The sequence below is a fragment of the Acinonyx jubatus genome, chromosome B4 (genome assembly GCF_027475565.1).
Source record: "Acinonyx jubatus isolate Ajub_Pintada_27869175 chromosome B4, VMU_Ajub_asm_v1.0, whole genome shotgun sequence".
Lineage (NCBI taxonomy): Eukaryota > Metazoa > Chordata > Mammalia > Carnivora > Felidae > Acinonyx > Acinonyx jubatus.
The window spans coordinates 76,714,943-76,734,474 of record NC_069387.1 but is presented as its reverse complement, the minus strand read 5'-3'; the positions used below and the strand labels follow the sequence as shown (position 1 = coordinate 76,734,474).

At 47.3% G+C, this 19,532-nt stretch overlaps 1 protein-coding gene across 5 annotated transcripts in view; it reads right to left on the bottom strand.

Annotated features, from left to right (window-relative positions):
* Positions 1-139: 139 nt before the first annotated feature.
* Positions 140-19,532, bottom strand: part of SCN8A (sodium voltage-gated channel alpha subunit 8) — a 175,590-nt gene continuing 156,197 nt past the window's right edge. For all 5 annotated transcript variants that reach the window (XM_053226263.1, XM_053226262.1, XM_053226265.1 and 2 more), the window contains 6 exons: positions 16,668-16,952; positions 14,746-14,799; positions 14,127-14,264; positions 13,053-13,157; positions 10,367-10,637; positions 140-6,740 (listed from right to left, as the gene is read on the bottom strand). In XM_053226263.1, coding sequence (XP_053082238.1) covers positions 5,593-6,740; positions 10,367-10,637; positions 13,053-13,157; positions 14,127-14,264; positions 14,746-14,799; positions 16,668-16,952 — 2,001 coding nt within the window. In that variant the 3' untranslated portion in view covers positions 140-5,592. The remainder of the gene's footprint in view (positions 6,741-10,366; positions 10,638-13,052; positions 13,158-14,126; positions 14,265-14,745; positions 14,800-16,667; positions 16,953-19,532) is intronic.

Below are 19,532 nucleotides of genomic sequence, written 5' to 3'. Positions count from 1 at the left end.
AGACTCTGTCCCCTGTCACGGGGGAGGGCAAAGAGGACAGCTGTGGGGTCTTGCTGGGTGGGAGGGTCTGTCCACCCCCCTGGGGGGCCGAGGGGCTTTGCTGTGAGAGCAGTGACAGAATGACAGGCCAGTCCAAGAGGAGAGTGGAAAACAAGATTGACGTAACCCTTTATTGCAAATTCTAAAGTAAAAAGATGTACAGTACAAAGTAAAATTGAAATTTCAGACTATAAACTTCCAATCCACTTATGCATTCTCATTTCTCAAGCATTTCTGCCATTTCCGCGTAAACGGAACAGGGAACAAGTCGAGGTGGTGAGGGAAGGAGATACAGCGAGGGAAAAAAAGTAAGTGTCTAGAATAATCACAAACCCCAGAAGCAAGTGAAAGGAAAGACATTTTCTCGACCTGCTGTCCTGGTGATGAGAAGCGGGGGTGATTGGAGCAGTGCAGTTTAAAATGGCTCTCAGAATAGCAGCATTTATGGTACCATTTCATCTTCCTTAAGTCCAAATAATTCTTTGCCCTTCCCTAGTGCCTTTGCCTCTGTATCTCAAAACACTTTACAAAACATTTAGTTAAAGCCTCACAACACCCCTGTGAGGTAGGTCAGTATTATTATCCCCATTTTACAGATGAGGAAACTGAGGCACAGAGAGGTTAAGTGACTTGCCCAAGGCCACACAGCGAGCCAGTGGTTGAGCTGGGGATGGAACACAGGAGTTCTGCCCCTTTTCTGGAACCACTGGACCACGCTCCCCTTTACCTATATACATTCTTCACACACACACATCACACGTGCACACCCGCCCACCCCACCCCACTTAGCCTCTATGTACAGCAAACAGCAGTGGGGGGCAGGGGCAGGGGGTGCCTCAGGAGCATTTTAATGGAGGAAATCTTGGAAAAGGAATCCAAGAAGGCACAGAGCTGAGCCACAAAGCAGACTCTGTGCAAACCTTGGGCCCCTCCCGACCCAGACTTCCTCCTCTCTTCTGATGTCCCCCTGGCTGGCTAGTTGCAGCCAATTCTTTAGGGGGTGGGGGTACCTGAAAATGAACGAAGCTTTTTGCAAGACTTTGGGCAACATCTGAGAAAAGAAATAGGCATCATTGCAGAAGACGCCCAGGACTCAAGTCACAAAGTCCTAACCCATGGCGATCTCACCTCCACAGCAGGCCTGGAGGCTGGGGCCGAGGGGAGGAGGATGGGGACTGACCTACCAGCCAGACTAGAGTGGGCACTTCAGAATCCTCCTGAGAGTGTTCCTGGACCAGGAGACATGGCCTAGAGAGGGATGTCCCCAAAGCAGGGCAGGGTGAGGGAGGGGAGCGGTGCCCCTCTCCCCTGCACGGATGTGAACGAGACCAGCCGTAGTCTGCTGGTGTATGTGTTGGGGTGATGGAGGGCAGGGCCCAGCGTTAGCTAGCAGAGCGGAGGCTGTTGGGCATCGTGCTCGCCCGAGCTTTGGGGCATCGGCATAGCTCTTTCCTTAACGTACTGGTGAGAAAGGCAGAAGTGAGGCCAGCCCAGCTGGGTTGGCTGACATCATCTTGGGGGGCTCTGCCAGGTGGACTGGTGAAGAAGGGGTTTTGTGGACGGTTAAGCACTGGCCCGGGAGTGGGGAGAACATCACATGCAATGGGTGAGTGGGGGTCTGGGGGGGGCGGTGGGGGGTTGGTGGGCAGGACCTTGCTTTTCTCTCCAATCTCTACTTCTCAGCCAGAACTTAGCGAGAGACCCTGATCTCTCTCCCTTCCGTTCCCCTCCTTTCCCCACACGTGCTAAGGTCCCAATTCCCAGACCCCTCCCAGGACTCAAGAATCGGGAGAGTCAAGCAACAGACGGACACCAAGACAGGCTTCCCTTGTACAGTAAAAAGGGTCATTTTTATTTTGTTTCCTCTTGGCTTATAGTAGTGATGTACTTTGTATCACGTCTCATTTAGAGCAGTGTTGGCCTCCATGCATTCACTAATACACTCATCTTCACTAGTGGTCTTTTACAAATTTACACGGGTTGCGGCGGAAAAGAAAAGAACTCTGGGCACTGTCGTTCCAGGGGCTTTGACCGGGAGCTTCTGCTTACTTCTCCCCAGTCAACTTCCGACACCGAAAGTGGCTCATTTAGAGAAGTGGGAGTAGGTCACGTTGACTCGGGAAGGTTTCGCTGCTCTCGCCCTCTGAATTACGGAGTCTCCTCAGCCTGAGCAGCAAGGAGGTTAAGGGAAGAAGAGGGGAAGGTGTTTTGCACACACAAACCAGCAACCGTGTCAGCTGCTGCTCAGTGGCTTTGGCTCTGCATTTTAAGTTAACAGCATCACACGTCTTTTTGCTTTTTGTCCTTTTTTAAAGGTGAATTGTGGAGTATAAATACTGCACCAAGGACCTGGCTACAAAAAATAAATATTTATATTATATTTATATATCTATATATATATATGTGCAGTGATACTGTGGCTGCTGCTGCTTTTTGATTGGCTTCGTTAATATTTGGCAAAGCGTTGCCACTTACCCACCCGGCGAGGGCGTACAAAAACGTCCTCACTGGTTCTTTCAGTTCAATGCCTGTTAACTGCGGGTGTAGACTGCTGGTGATGGTGTCACTTACTACCGAAGAAGTGTGGAGCAGGGCGGGTGAGTGAGAGAGTGAGTGAGCGAGTGGGCGGAGGGGCGGCGGGTGAGGGACAAGAAGGTAGGAAAAGTTAAAAAAAAAAAAAAAAGTTGAAACATCAAGTTAAGAGTGGAGGTGGCTTCTTCCCTGTGAAGCTGGCTGATGGGTGTCAGATACCAAGGCCCATGTGTGTGTTACTGAGGAGATAGCTGCTGGGGGTCTGGGGGAGGGAAAAGGGCAGATCTTAGAAAAAAATCTCATTAATATGCTCTAGTAGCTTAATGACATCACTAGCACGAGCACTTGGGGTACCGAGCGGGGTCTTCTAGCTCTGTTGCCCATCTCAAGACCTAAGAACAATGATGAAGTGTAGCCAAATCTTGCATAGAAGTGGTTAGAATTTATTGCACATTGGAACAAAAATATATATATTTTTTTGTTGTTTTGGAAAAGACCATTAGCAATAAAAAATTTTTTGTCTGTCTGTCTGGTTTGGGGATGTACATTGGCTGACAGCATCTAAGTTCTAAGAAGAAAGAAAAGTATAAAAAATAAAAATAAACATGACAATGGCATAAGCCAGAAGCCATTTCCTATTTAATAAGTTGTTAATTTGTATTTACAAAAAGGCATGCCGATAAAATAAAATGATATATTACAGTATTTATAATTCTCTTAAAAAGAATAGCCACACACGTCAGCTTCTGTTTTGTGCTGTTGACGACGTCGCCTGTACATGTTACTATACATTCGTCCTAGCGGTTAGCAGGGTCACTGAGAGAAATGCTTTTCCAACCTGGGTCGCGTGTAGTACGAAAGTTCTACGGAGGAGGCCGCAGAAGCAGGCTTAGGAGAGCCGGGCAGAGTTTCTAATGGTCCAAGAAGACAGAAAGCTCGGCTTACTGCCTCGCTGTGTTGGTCGTATGCAAAACTAGTCGGGTGGGTGGTGCGGTCCCACCGAGTGCTTCTGCTACAAGGCAGACTGGTGTGTCTGATCGCGGGGGGTCTTTAGCCCCCCCCTCTACTTTATGGTGCAGGAGGAATTTTAGTTTGGTTTAGTTCGCATGCTAAAGTCTCTCCTCATTCTTTGTATCGACTTCCTGAGACACTCAACTGCAGCATCCTGGCTTTGAGATCTAGTCCTCGGATGAGAAGCCCCTGGACTAAAAACCGTCTTCCCTAAAGCGGGAGAGGGGACGGAAGACAGGACGCTACCCCCAGAGCCACCCTCCGATGACAGCGGGCAGGTCGCTAAGCAGGCGGCACGACGGGCTAGAAAGGGGACGTGCCGGGTGGGGGAAGCTGCAACAGCTTAGGAATTAGTACTGAATCGCTTTCTCATGAGAATCGGTGCGATAAAGAAACCACGTGGGCTTGGTTCATCGCTGCCTCGGGTCCCACCAGTGACTATGTGTTCGCTAGAACGTGAAAGGAACCACAGCCGTTAGCCCCAGCGCGGCCGCCCTCACCCGCCTCTGCAAGTAAGGGAAGCCCTGCTTGGTGGAAAGACGAGATGGAGACAAGAGGCATCATGCGGTGTGTGAGCTTGTGACAACCCCTCTGCCGAGGGAGAGGCCCGTTCAGGATATCCGAACCCCTCTCCGGCTGGACCCAAGCCCGGAGAGAGCCACGGTGCAGCAGGACGTGATACTACCTGAAGCGAGCACCCCAGACCCCCCCGTGAAAGCTTAAGTTCCCCAAATTACCCCCTAGAGATGCCATGCCACTTTGAACAGCGCTTGTACCTCTGCCCCAAACAAGTGTCAGTTCTCCAGCAGGAAGGCTAAACAATCATCATAAATATTGCAATACAAATGAACTGGGTTTTGTTGTTGTTGTTTTGATTTTTGTTTTTAGCCCTAGGATTTGGTTTTACAGTGACATTATTAATACAAAGCCATTCGAGATCGAAGTTTCCCCGTGGACGGGACACCGAGCAGCATTAAATAGTTCGTCTTTCAAAACGGGCAACAGCGGCTGTATGTTAGAGATGTCTGTTAAACATATACACACAACGGATCCATCTGCTTGTTGGACTGGGTCTGTTTTCTGTTGGTAGTGGTGGTGGGGTCAATCGGTTGGTTGTGTTTCCCTACCCAGAAGATGTATGAAAGACTTCTACGAATTCGTAAGGAATTGCAGTGGAATGGAACGCTTACCATTTTGTTCTCCGAATACAGTGAACGGTGCAGGGCTGGGTCCTGTCCAAAGGCTGACCCAGGGCAGGGGACAGGGTTAGTAGTGTCCTGTGGTGTATGGTTCTCATGCATGACTTCTGATCACGGCATGCCATCATGCAAATCATTTCTACGCAGTGAACGAGCACAATGTTTGGAATCGGCCTGAGCAAGTCCTCCTCAGCCTGAAGAAACCTGATTGTTTTCCCCCACCCATCTCCAAACCACGTGAAGCCATGTGGAGAAGATGCGGTTTATGTCAAAGAAACGGACAATTAAACAATTAAATGACACGGGCTAGATGGGAGTGTGTGTGTGTGTGTGTGTGTGTGTGTGTGTGTGTTTCCTGTGTGCTGCTTAGCTTAACTAATGTAAGAATGCAAATACAGTTTGCACGAACAAACAAACTTTTAAAGTGATGCTTTCTGCTTCTGAGAATCACCAAAATGAAAAAATAAAATCCATTTGGCTGCAACGGAAATATGCTGGTCCCGGCAGCCTCTCCTCTGGTTTTCGTATCCTGTTGGTTTTGTCCTAAGTTGCATTGACTGATGTGGAACATGCAGTAACCACCTGCCCAAGCATTAGAAAATCTGTGAGTCCAGGGAGCAGGGTCCTTTGCCCTCGGCAGGTCACTGCTCAAGATGCAACCGTGTTACATGGTAAGCCGACTACGTTTGGTATAGATCTTCGGGTTAAAGTGTCTCCACAGCTGTCCTGCATTGATAATACTCAGGAAGTTTGTAAACAATCTTTCGCTTGCAAGTTTTACATCTGTACAATGTTTAATTTTTGCTTTCCTCTAACACTTGGATTCTCTGACCTCTTTTTGTCTTTTGGCTCTTTCCCTTCTTCCTTCCTCTGCCCGTTGTTGCTTCTCCTTCTCGGGTTTCGTTACACTGTCATAGGACGGGAGGGAGGCTGTGGACGGGGTGCTCTCTTTTTTCTCCCGGTGTGTGCCTCCGTTCTCCAGCTTATTGGAAGTGGTCTTTTTGCAAACGAAACCCCGTCTTGCTAAATGTCCCCGGTAGGCACGCTGCAGGACCACCGCCGACACCTCCTCCTGCTTGCGCCGCAGTGTGGTCGTGATGGGCTCGTAAGACACTTTGGAAGGATTGGATGCCACGAACCGCTCCTCCATCTGCTGCCGGAGGATGTCCAACTCCCCGCTGTCCCCCAGGACCCGCTTGGTGAAGGCAAAAAGGATGTCCAAGCAGTGGATGCGATCCCCGCTGACCATCGGCAGATCCATGGCAATGAGCTCGATGGTGTTCGGCTTGGGCACTCGGAGAGGGTGCTCCAAGGCGTCTGCAAAGTCTGCCAGCTTACAGTACTCGATGAACTGGGTGGCGTCGGGGTCAAACTTCTCCCAGATCTCGTAGAAGGTCTCAAAGTCGTCCTCGCTCAGAGGGTCCGCGCTCTCCTCTGTGGCCACACTGAAGTTCTCCAAGATGATGGCGATGTACATGTTCACAACAATCAGGAAGGAGATGATGATGTAGCTTACGAAGAAGAAGATGCCCACCGAGGGGTTCCCGCAGTCTCCCTTGAAGCCACTCCCCGGGTGCTCCTTATCCAGGCTGCAGTCAGGGGGGCGGTTCAGGATGGGCAGCAGGAGGCCATCCCAACCGGCCGACGTCGTGATCTGAAACAGGCAGATCATGCTGTTGCCAAATGTCTCAAAGTTGAACATGTCGTCGATGCCGGCCTCGTGCTTCACGTATGCGAAATTGGACATCCCAAAGATGGAGAAGATGAACATGACCAGGAAGAGCAGAAGGCCAATGTTGAACAGAGCAGGCAAGGACATCATTAAGGCAAAGAGCAGGGTACGGATCCCTTTGGCGCCTTTGATCAGACGCAAGATGCGCCCAATACGGGCCAACCGGATGACTCGGAATAGGGTTGGGGACACAAAGTATTTCTCAATGATATCAGCCAGGAACATTCCTAAGAGGGCAGAAGAAGAAATGTTACTGAGATTGGAGACCCTTTCTCGTTACTTATGTCACCTGGCACTGGAGCCCTTAAGCTCAAAGGACTTCACAGAGTCAGTGCCTAACGATTCAATCTGAACTCTCAGGATGACAAAAGAAAGTCACGTGCTTCAAACGTACGGAAAAGCAGAGGAAACACTAAAACGCCTGGATGCGCCAGGCATCCAGATTTAACAAACGCTAGTATTTTACCAAATTTGCTTTCTCCCTTCATCCCCGAAAGCAACCGCAATCCTGGAGATGGTGCGTATGTACCATTCCAGTTTCTTCATTTCGCTGTGTATGAATCTGTAACTACTATACATATGGACAGACAGCATCCCGGCAGCCTATCGTGCTGAAAGAATTCTACAGTATCTATCTTTTTAGAACAAGTTTTTTAGATCCCTGACTTGGTCTTCAGACTTCGCGCTATGTTTGTGAGACTGATCTCTGGCGTTAAGAGAATTTTGGATTGTTCATTTTCACTGGTGAACCGTACTCCATTTCATGCATAGGTCCTCATTTATCTGTTTTCTTATTCAAGGACAACGAGTTTTCCTTGGGTTTGTGCGTGTGTGGCTTTCCAAGGTGTTACTGATTCCTCTCCAAAATGCTAGCAAATTTCCATATCCACAGACAATGGATGAGAGGTCCTGGCGCCACCCATGACTTCATGACCCTTTGGCTGCGATGTCTTAGTTACTTCGCTGTGATGCCAATTTTCCAAGTATCTTCTGCCTGGCTCTGAAAAGACATTTTTGGTTTCTTATTGTCCCATGTCCCTATCCTTTCTATGCCAAAGTAGCCTAGAAAACCAAAGGGACCTCTCAGAAGTGGCTTTTAACTCAGAGCTTCTAGACTTGTGCTTACAGCCACAGATCAGAAACAGCATTGGCAGACAAAAAGGTCAAGGCGTAAGTGGGATGTGAAAGTCAAAATGAGAGGGCCTTTCTCTGTTTATGTTTAGTCAGGAGTCCACTCAGCTGGACCACTTGCCTTTAACACTACACAGCAATAATGGGAGCCCAGAGAGGGACCACAGAAGGAAGGGGACGCGCAAAGGTTGCGACACGGCAGCTGAAGGGATGGCAATGACATGCTGTCTTTCTTCAGTGCCTTCTCTTGCTGTCAAGGCCCTGATGAGACAACACGAGTTTCTACTGACAGGAAGGATTTACTCTGAATAAGGAAACATCTTTCAACCCTAAGGATTCATAAATACTGGTGAAGTGAACTACAGAAGCCTATGTAATCCCCTTATTTGAACCCTTTTCTTTTTTTTTTTTTAAAGTAGGCTCCCGTGCCCAGTGCGGGGCTTGAACTCACAACCCCGAGACAGAGTTATATGCTCTACCGACTGAGCCAGCCAAGCACGCCACCTGCTCCCCACCCCCAACTCTTATCTGAGTTTTTTAAGTTGGGACAGAATCTTAACTTTCAGGAAGGGATGAGATGCAGGAAGTTTGGACAGCCTCTTGGGGCCTCTTCTGGAGTTCGTATTCCATGAGGTATTCGAGCTTTCAAGAACATCTCTACCTCAGCCAGGATCCAAGATGAATTCTCAACTCTCTTCTTTTTAATGTCTCAATTAAGTCATAACCGGTGACTGTAAGAAGTCAGGTGACATCTGTAAAACTTGCATTCCATGTCCGGTGGGCAAGTGAGGCTTCAGAAAGAAGATGCCACCCTTTGATTTTATATGCTGAATGTATACTTGTCCCCAGAGAAGAAGGGAGAAGGATGGGTGGGCGGCACTCCAGGCAGCAGGAACATCACTTAAGGCGGCTTCTAGGAGGTTCCAGGGCTAGTTTTATCCCAATTCCTCTTACTTTAAAACGATAATTTCTATTCTTTTGTTTCTGAACAAATGAATACTATTTAATAAAAAATCCCAATCATCAAAACCAAAACTATTCTCCCTCTTTATTTTTGAGTATCATCTGAGGATAGGATGCATGGTTTGGTCTGTGGGTTTCCCATCGCACTCAACGATGGGTGGGCAGAAAACATTCTGGGCGACAGGGCGACACTGTCCAAAGTAGGTTGCGGGGGAGGTTAGGAGTGGGGGTTTGAGGCCGGGGGCTGGACCTGAACCCCTGCTCACTGGCTTACTAGCTTCACGTCTTGGTCACTGCTCTGTGCCTCAGCTCCTCATGACGCTCAGACGGTTGCCATGAGGACTATAGGTGTGAAAACAAGTAAAGCACTTAGAAAGATGACCGGCACAGGGGCACCTGGGTGGCTAGGTTGGTTGAGCGTCCGACTTCAGCTCAGGTCATGATCTCACCATTCGTGAGTTCGAGCCCCACATCGGGCTCTGTGTTGACAGCTCGAAGCCCGGAGCCTGCTTCGGAGTCTGTGCCCGCCCCCACCCCGACTCCCCAAAATAGATAAACATTAAAAAAATTTTAAAAAAAGGTGACTGGCACATAGTAGTTCCATTAAAACATGAGATACCGTTCACATTACTTGAAAAGAGGGTGTTGTGGTTAAATACAGGTAGGATGGTGTGTTCAACAATTCCTTACTACAGGGCTTCGAAAACCTTCTAAAGGCTAACGTGCTCTGTGACGTTCCGAGGGGAAATTCAGCGTACAGTGTTGCCCAAAGTAATTTCATCATGGGGTTCTTTTCTTGCAGGGGAGAAGAATGGGGCTAATGCTTCATGCAACAGCACGCTTTTGGACGTGCTGCTGCAGAGGACAGAACTAGAAACTGACACGGGCCAAGGGGAAGGCCGGCTGCCTTCGGGAGCCCACAGTGGCCACCTTGCTAAGCCAGACTGGCCACCAGCTCTGGGGCTGGGTCCCGCAGGCCTCGGGCACTCTCTCTCTGCCAGCCTATGCCAGTTAAACCTACCTGGAAGCAAGCCAGTGTTTCACCATTTGAGATGCCTCTTAGGAAGGCAAGGAAACGTTCTGGGAGGCCAATGAATAGGATACCGTTTCCTCTGCCTGCCAGGGTATCACCCCTTCCATGCCTTTAGGTTGAAGCGAAATGTCACACAGTTGCTGTTAAGATCCGGCCTCTTAAGTTCTGAGTTACATCTTTAGAGAAGATTAAAAAATAGGCTGCTTCTTGGGCCGTCATAAGGATCAAATGAGATAATCATGCCAGTGACGAAACTCTCAAACTATACCCGCACACAGGAAAACCTCAGTAAAATGAGCACCGCCATCACCACCAGAATGCCCTCAGGCCATTTTCAATACTATTCAGCCTCACAATCTCTTGCCATTCCTTTTTCCACTGCTATTGCAGCCACGGTTCTTTTCTTTCTTTTTTTTTTTTTTACGTTTCTTTTACCTCCCCTGTTGACTTTAAACTCCTTGAAAGCAAACCGCCAAATCGAAATCAATCGTCTCCCTGCCTTCAACCAGGGAATTTATAATCCAAGACTACTACAAACACAGAAGAGACTCACTGACCACGTGACCCACTGGGCAGGCCCACGGGATGACTTAGGGGTGCACACGGGCTCCAGCCCTGAGAGTAGGGGGCCCGCACTTCACACCCGTGGAGGCGGCTGCTCTCCCAGGAACCTCATGCTCAAGGCCAGTCAGGTCCCCTTCCCCTTCCCTCTCCCGTCCCACTTACCCACAATGGAGAGAATGACTACCACAAAGTCAAAGATGTTCCAGCCAATGGTGAAGTAGTAGTGCCTCAAGGCAAACATTTTGAGCACACACTCACAGGTGAAAAAGATGACGAAGACCAGGTTAATCCAGTAGAGAATGTTTTCCATCTGTTTGCTCTGTGTATCTGTCTCCACCATCATTGTCACCATGTTAAGGCAGATGAGCATCATGATAACAATATCGAAGGCTTGCTGGGTGACAAAATCGAAGATGATACCTTGGATTTTGTTCTGGGGGCAGGGGGAGGAAAGATACAAGAGCATTCGTGAGAACCTTTCTGAGCGGACCGTGGAAGCCGCCATCCTGTTCGTCAGAGGAGTCGCCTTTCTGGCCAGCTCTATCCCGCTGCTCTGTCAGGAAATCAGGAGCACGGACGGACCCCGACATCAGTCTTCACCTCCCCAAGAGTTTTCTAAAACTGTCACTCTCTGTTCTGTGTCATGTCTACGCCATCACACACTTCTAGGTGTCTTCCTGCCTCGCCGACTGCTCCTGTTCAGCCCGTTTTGCCGGCCATGTCTTCCCTGACTTCGACTCTTCTTTCTCTACTCTCCCCAGGAGAGCTCATCTATTCCTACTGCGTACATAGCACCTTTGTACGTCGTTTTCTTAAATCCTTTCCTCTGAATTCCTGTGTTGCTTTCTCGACATCTCAAACCTAACAAGTCCTTCCCTTGCCCCTCACCCAACCCACTCCTCTCTTCTCCCATCTCAATCGTGTACCCAGTCTCCAAGCCAGAAACCCGAGGGTCCCCCTTGTCGCTTTCCTCTCCCTCTCCCCTTGCCTGATGCGCTGCAGGTCCTACTGATTCTCCTGAGTCCACCCACGTCACCCCGCTTCTGTCGGCCCTTCTCCGGCCCAAGCACCGGTACCTTCTGTCTGGACTTCTGGAAGTTTCCTGACTAGTCTCCCTGCTTCCTCTCTTGCCTTCATCCAACACGGTCTTCACACAGTAGCAAGTGTGATTATTTAAAAACATAAACGCACCACATCCCTCTTGACTTAAAACCTTTCAACGGTTTCCCATTGGGCTTGCAACGAAATTCCTATTGTTAGCCTGGCTGAGAGATGCCTCTCACAGCCTCATCCAGCTAATCGCATGCCCCCTCCTCTCGGCCATTACCACTTGGCCATACTGATGCTTTCTGCTTTTAGAACCTCATTTGCTTTTCCAGGTTCTCCTCCCCTAACATTCTGGCTCCTTCTCATCTATCCAAGTAGTCCTTCCCTACTTCCCTTTCTCTGACTACTCTGTTCAAGTAGATCCCCCACCCCAAGCCTCCACATTCTCTGTCACGGCCCTCCAGGGAATGTTGTTTTTCTCCCAACATTCCACACTGTATTGTAGCTGTTCGCTTACTTACTACCTCTAGCCCCTCTGTATCATAAGCTCCATTGACAACAGGGTCTGAATTTTGTTCATCGCTTTGGGCCTAGTGCCTGGAACGCAGGAGGGGATCTAAAACTATTTGCTGAATGAGGGCTGATCACTCTTTATTAATGTCTCCTACCATATTTTAGAGTGGACGAAAATATACTCAAGTTCCCGTGTGCAAGGGACTGAATGGAACTTCAGAAATGTTAACCCTCTCCCTTCCCCTTAGTCTCATTTCCATCATAGGATGGAAACTCTGACATCAGGGAAAAAATATAAAAAACATTCGCTTTTTTAAGATCGCCCTGATTTTGTCAACTAACTTGAATTTCAATAAATAAATTTTCAAAAAATCTCCCTGATTTTTTTTTTTTTTTTTCTGAAAGAGCCTAGGCACTTAAACTGATGCTTACTTTCAGGATCACTTTAACGTGTCGGTTTTCAAACCAAGGGTTTCCTTTCCCTTGGAAGTCGGTGAGGCAAGTAAGTCAGGCACAGGGTGTGGGGCTACGCAGGGAAAATGCTCTGGGACTCCCACTCTTGATTCAAAGGAGCTCTACTTTTATTGCCAGATAAGCTTTTATTTTAGGGTTGTGCCGTTTTTAAATAAAAAGTTACTTTATATGAAAGTTACAGAAGATGGAACTTTGAGCCTGGGGCTTATGTCCCACCCCGCTGGGTATATGGCTTCAGGAGCAGTTATCTGCTCTGAAGCAAGGGAACGGCCACCACCAGAAGGGCAAAGCGGAATCCCAGTGCCCGAGTCTGTTTTACAAAAGGCTCGGTTCGAGACAGAAAATCAGGACATCAGACCCCTAGTTTCACCCTCTTCTGCTCCCACAAATAGCCAGAGTATTACTTTCTCTTGGGAAGACTTCCTTGTTGGGTAGAGAACTGAGAAGACAGTGACCACGCCCTATCTTGTACTGGTAGGAAAGAGGTCAGCTTTCATTTTCACTGTCCTTTGTTAATTTTTAGTTGTCTCTTAAAACATCTCTCTACCAGTGCCAGAGCCAATGTGGCTATATAACATGCTGATTCTCTGCTGCCGCCCAAGGAAGTCTCAGAGGAAAGGTCGAGCACAAATATCAAAGGCATCCCGTACCTTTATCTCTGTTCTGCTGTTTTCCCCAGGTCCTCTGGGCGGAGCAGCTGGGAGAGGATCAGAGGGCACAGGCGGCTCCTCACTTACCCCTTTGTTTCCTTTGCAATAACCCTACCAGTGTCTTTTCCGTATGGGGTCTCACTCGGCCCTTGGCCTGCACTCACCAGGGGGCGGGGAATGGGTTTCTGTGGTTTCTTTGAGCCCAGCTTTTTCATGGCATTGTAGTACTTCTTCTGTTCTTCAGTCATGAAGATGTCCTGACCTCCAAAGTAAAGGAAGAAAGAGAACGAACTGTTACAATAGGCTCTCACATGCTGTGGTTTGGACCTAAGGTTCAACCCTAAGCACTAAGGGGGGGCCTTACCCCCTTACCTCTCCAGACGTCAGTTTGGCTAGTAGCCCCCTAATGAGGTAGACCTGGGACAACTATTCTAATTCAAAGGACCACCAGCCTCTGTCCTCGGCTTGGGATTCCTGAGACCTGCCAGTGGCCGGGCACGAGGGAGATGGACTATCCAGCTGTGGGCCCGCAGGCAGGGGACACCCGAGGGCAGAGATGCTTGCACCTCACTGGTTCGTCCATATCTTTTGGACCTGCTTTCCTGATAAAATTGTAAAAAAAAAAAAAGCATTTTAAAATGAAAGGATTTTCCAGTCCCGGTTACTAGCCCGGGACTAGTTTATTTCCGACAATATTAAACCTTCAGAAATCCGGGTGCAAAAAAGCAACGTGGGGAGTTCCTTGACACAGTCTTGTTTCGTAAAATGGACGACAGGAGTCAGTGCTTCAGTTTGTTTTGGAAAATCGTTAACCATCTGGAGCAGTAAGTAAGTGAACTTTCCGAGGACGGGCTCTCAAACCCCAGTTTGCTAGGGGTGCCCAGGGATTACCACAGGTGATTACGAGTCCAGACACTCTCCATTTCTTGCTATTCACCTGTCACTTTCCTCTTCACCCGTCACTAGACCCTCTCTGACCTTGCTTCCCTCTGGTTGAATGCCAAACCCAGTAAAGGCTTCAACAATCGCGAGTAAGTGTGGTAAACCACATACTGTGAAATCAGGCCCCCGAGAGAAAAAGTTGGGGACGGGGGCTAACGTCTAGGGGGCCGGAGCCACAGTGAGGTGATGATGTGCATTTTAGAGAAAGAGAGGCATTTTCTTTCTAGAGATAGGGACAGAAGTGCCTCTCATCTGAGTTGACCTCTGGCCACTGGTAATGAGGGGAGGAGACCTATCTTTTTCTTTTGTTGATTGAAGTTATCAATGATGACACCAATGAACAGGTTCAGGGTGAAGAAGGAGCCGAAGATGATGAAGATGACAAAGTAGATGTACATGTAGATGTTGTCCTCATACTTAGGCTGCTGGTCAGGCTGGCAAAGGACAGGAGGGAAAAAGCAGAGCATCAGTTCCTGGAGTGGGATTAGGTGGGGGATTCCGACATGCCAACGCCATCGGCCATAACTGACCACCTGAGCTGCTGTACAAGCTGCGGAGAGGGCGCTCTACATTCTCTCTGCCTGTTCCCTCTGCCACACTGGCAGGCCCTGCCCTGGGGAGCACTGGTGGGGTGAATATGCAAATCGTGAGGCGAGGGGGCGGGGGAGGGCTGTCCCCCAGGAGCCACATTTCTGTCAGCGGGAGATGGCGCCACCGGAGCCAGGTAAAAGGCAACAGCCTGATCATCCAGAGCCAGTGTAAGGGAGTGATGACTGACTGAGAGGAGGAGAGCAATCCGCAATCGGTCAAACAAGCAAATACGTGTCCCGACCCGCTCTCTCTTGGTAAGCGCCACCATGCTGCCTGCTTTCTAACCGCCTAAGAAGGCTGTGGTTTCAGCAGGTGTATCCTTACCTTTCGGGAGTCTACAGCTGCATACATGATGTCCATCCAGCCTTTGAAGGTTGCCTGGCAAACAGAGTCAGTCATTAGACTGTGCCTGTTAGGGGGTAGGTGGGAGTCTAGGCAGGGGTCCCAGAGGCCAGGCTCAGGTTCAGCAGAACACAAGACGGAGTTTGGGCACAGCCTCACAGGGACATAGAATTTCCTATTTGTTAACACGGGTCCCCAGGGGGCTTTGTCTAAGTCCCTGAAAATAACATCAAAGTCCGGCAGAGAAACACGCTGATAATGGTAATTGGATGAATACTTTCACAAAAGGTCTTTAAAATGGGTCTGAGAAGGTCGCCTAGAGCTGGGGCAAACTCACATTTATGAATGAGTGGCGGGACTCCACTTGAGGGTCCTGAGAACTTAGCCTAACACTGCGGAGTCATTTTTCACGATGGTGTTAAATAAGCAAGGGGGGTCTGAAAACCTCAAAGTTGCATTAACATAAAGATAAAATAAACACAAAAACAAGGCCAGAACTTCCCCCCTACTACTATACACATTTAGCCTATGGCAATGGCAATCCTGGCTTCCTCCCGACCAGCCCTTCCTAACCCACTCTCCTTCAATCTACTCTACCTAGCCTCATTCTGGAAACAAATACGGCTAAGCGATCCAGTATTCTCTATGCTTTCTTATTGTTCTATTTGCTTTATATATTCAACCAGATTCAAAGCTTTTTGCAGGGCACGGGCGGTTCTTTATTGATCAGATGGCCTGAGTCGTGCCATGCGCAGCACCTTGCACCTGGTGGGACTCTAAATACAATGTCTGACTGGCTGACCAATGTGTACTGCTCTCCTGGAGCTGCTCCAATTCAGATTCAATTTGTGGGTCCAATTTCTCCAACTGGGATAAAACAACAAAAGCCTCTGGATAAAGCACTGCTTATTCTATTAACTTTGCCTCCTAATACTAGCTAACAGTAAGTGTTCACTATCTGTAAGGTCAAGTTGAAGGCTTCACCTGCATTATCCCATTTAATACTCCCAACGGCTATATGATGTAGGCACCGTTGTGACAGTAACAAAAATACCCAATAGCAAATGCCATTAATTAAGCACTGCTATGTGCCAGGCATTCTGCTGAGAAATTCTAATAAATTATCATGAATCCTCTTAACAGCGGTGCAAGGTATTATTCCCGACATTTAAAAGAAAAAGAAACAGCCCCAGGGAAGTCGAGTATTTCGTCCAAGGTTACATATCCAGTAAACATCAGAGTGGGGCTCAAACCTATTATCTGTCTGACTCCAAAGCCTAGGGGCTTTCCCTGCATCATACGGTCTTGTCAAACATTCCAAAAAAGACTGGTAAGGGTGGAAGAGAAAACTAGACATGATGGCACGCTACATAATTAAAATAAATCCTTTCTTACCGCGATAAACATTAATTTGAGACTTTTCTCTCGGGATTGAGCGGACATGGGCGGCAGCATCCTAGCACTGCCCCCATCCTTTTCTTTAGTTAGTTTAGTGTAGCTGTTATACAGGAATATCCTGCTAAATCAAAATTGGTTTTGTTTTTGTTTTTGTTTGTTTTGGTGGTGGGCTGTGTCTATGTACTTACCTTCTTTTCTTGTTTTTCCTTTCTCCTTAAATACATACTCCGTCCTGGAGAGAGAAGCTGATCTCTCTGCAGTAATCTGTTTGCTGTTGAGCAGGAGTCTGCTCTCGAGCACAGTGAAAGATCCCCTTTGAGTGAGGCCTTGGGGAAGTCAGAATTCTCAGGAAAGGTATCTCCCTGGAACTGGTGTGGGAAAGGGCACTGTTGTCTGTGACCTACTGAGAGTAATCTTGATTCTGAATGTCGAACTGAGAAGGAGCCAAATGCGATTTCTGCTAGCTGTCTGAATTTCACAGGACTGAAGAAAAGAGCAACACTTACCACTTGAAGAAGTGCCAGATATCCCGCCCCAACGTTGTCGAAGTTGATCTTCACGTTCTTCCACCTGATTTCGGTGTTGTTCCCCTCCATGAGCTTTTCACAATCGGTTTTATTGTTGACCTCTTCAATTTCAAATCGGATTTCAGAAGTCTCATTAAAGCAGTAGTGATACTTTCCCGCAAACAGGTTAACTCCCATGATGCTGAAAATCAGCCAGAAGATGAGACACACCAGTAGCACATTCATGATGGAGGGGATGGCGCCCACCAAGGCATTCACCACCACCTGCATTGGAAGGGGGAGGTCGCTGAGTGTTGGAAGTAAGAGCAAGCACATTCTTTTGATTTCCAGGAGGGGAATGATACTGTGTGGCTTGTTCTGACTACAAAAACATCGTGTTCCCTTTGGAGTCAGGGTAACAGGACAGATCCACAAGTAGGACCAGAATTTTCTAAATCTGTAAGATGTAGTTTGACGAATTCCAGTAAATTACGTATTTATTTCACCTAACGCGAATTCCCCTGCCCGAGTTGACCTAGGTCTTCTCTCCCAGGCTCCGGCCTGGGACCGAAAAAATTATTTCTCAGTCTAGTCTCCCTTCTTGCCAACTTGTAAAATATGCCCCCGTGGGGAATCTGATTTCAAGCTCACCAGTTGCCTTTCAACAGACATTCCCCCTCTGCAAAACAAGGTAGAATTGTTCAAAATCACAGAGAACTACTCTTTGGGGTTAGCAGGGAATCAGTCAATGGTACATAAAGTCTCTTTTATGCAAGGCCAGTTATCTTAGTTCAGGCAATAGCTGAGCATGCATATTTTGCAGGCTCAAGAAAAAAAAAAAAGCTATATTCCCTCTACCAAACAGAATAAAATAAAATCTGAACAGATCTATTTTTCACTCAAGGTTCACTATTCTTCTTCAGTTTTTTTCCTGAATTGGTAGGCTTCGAAATCTAAGAGTCACCCCTGTTTGGCTAATGCTGATTGATCTCTCTCTGCTCAATCCAGGGCCGGACTCAAACTCTTCACAATGTATACGAAATAGGAATGACTCATGTTTTCTGGACAGTTTTGGGTTAGATCGCTGCTCTTGAAACCCCAAAACCAGCATATTGCTAAAAATCACTGACTGCAGTTAAGCTCAGGAATGAAAAAAAGCAAAGGGAAAAAACTCTTCAGGAATCAAAGTTTCTGGGTTGTTTTTAACTTTGATTTTGATTCACACTATGGGTGAGACTAACTAGACAACACTCCTACTGTGCGGCAGATTTCACTAGGGGAGTTCAGAGGGGCGTCCAAAAATAGCACTTCAGCAGGCTGGGACAGAAAACAAGGCTGGTGTTCATTCTGCCCTGATTCTTACTTGCTGTTGTCTTAAGCGGGACTGCTAAGGCCCAGAATAGGCGACCCTGAAATGGGAAGAATGTGTCTTTTTTTTTCTAATATCCTAGGAAAATTAAAATGGAGTTAAAATAAAACCAGTGGATATAAACGCAGCTTTCTAATGTTTGTTAGAAGGAGGTGAGAAGTGTCACCATGTTGCGCCATCAGCAGGGAAGAGGCAAGGGCACTCTGCCAATAAGCACAGCATCAAAAGGGCCAAAAGGGCTGTGCTGCAGAAGGAACGGCAGGGGGCAGCTCTGGGCTCTATTTGACTTGGGTTCGGGTTTTCCTTCTCGTCTGTTCTTGCCTTACATTGCAATGTCACTCACAGGAATGTGTGGCTGGAAGAGCTGTTCTGTCCTATATAAAAAAGGCAAAGATATTCTACTGAGGAGTCACTCTCCTTTGGATTAAAATGTTAGTTTTGTGTTTCTCCAATTCACAGATGAAGGCCTTTAGATTGAGAGGTAGTTATTTCTTAATTCTTAGACCAAGAAATCTCTTTTAGATTTAATAGCTCTGTCATTAGTATAAAATGGTGATCCTTCCACTGTTCGTTACTTTGAGGGAGGCAAGCCAGAATATCTGAAATCTGGAAAATCCCCAATGTTATTTTGGAGAATGATATTCATATTTATTTATTTATGTTACCAAAGTTGGCGGGTGGTCAGATCTGAATTTTACCTCATTCTATAGTTGCTCTCACCCATTGGTGGAGCACCAGAAAGCAATGAAATGTGCGAATGAATAGGCAAGAGGAGGATGATCTATAAACGGAATAATCATTTCTTGAACGGTAAGCGAGTAGATTATCAAGAATTCAGAAGCTCAACGTCTATGCGATAGCATTTTGCAAGAGAGCTTAGGTGAGAGATCATGACCTATTAGACCATCATGAGTGTACAGCAGGGAAGTAGCTCCAAAAGATTTGAAACCTAGAAATGCTGCATTTTATCTCAATTCAGAATCCACCTCCTCTACGAAGTCTTCTATCTTAACCCAGTCTAACCTGTCCTACAGTGTTAAAGTTACAAAGCGTTACAGTTAAATATGCAGTAATAGTTATAGCAGGGAAGAATAATCAGCTAATTAACAAAGTGACCTCTTCCCACTTTTATACTCATAGGTCGGATTAAAAGAATCAATAGATGGAAGTATTTATGGAGCCTTGTTCTCGGATACATAGGACATAAACATCCTATAAAATCCAATAAAACCCATTTACACGATGTAAATGTACTTTCAATTGTTCATTATAAACAAAGAAAAACTTCTTAGATTAGTTGTAGGAATTGAATAGTAAACAGTTGATGAAATTTACTAATAATTCTTCCTGGCTGTAGACATTAGCTAGTAGTGGGAACTGGTGAACTGTGCTCCACATAAAATTGTCCTTGTGCTGATATTCTCAGCAACCAAAGGGCAAGAAACCACGCTTTCTTGAACTCTCACACTATAGGTAAATGTAAATGACAATTCAAG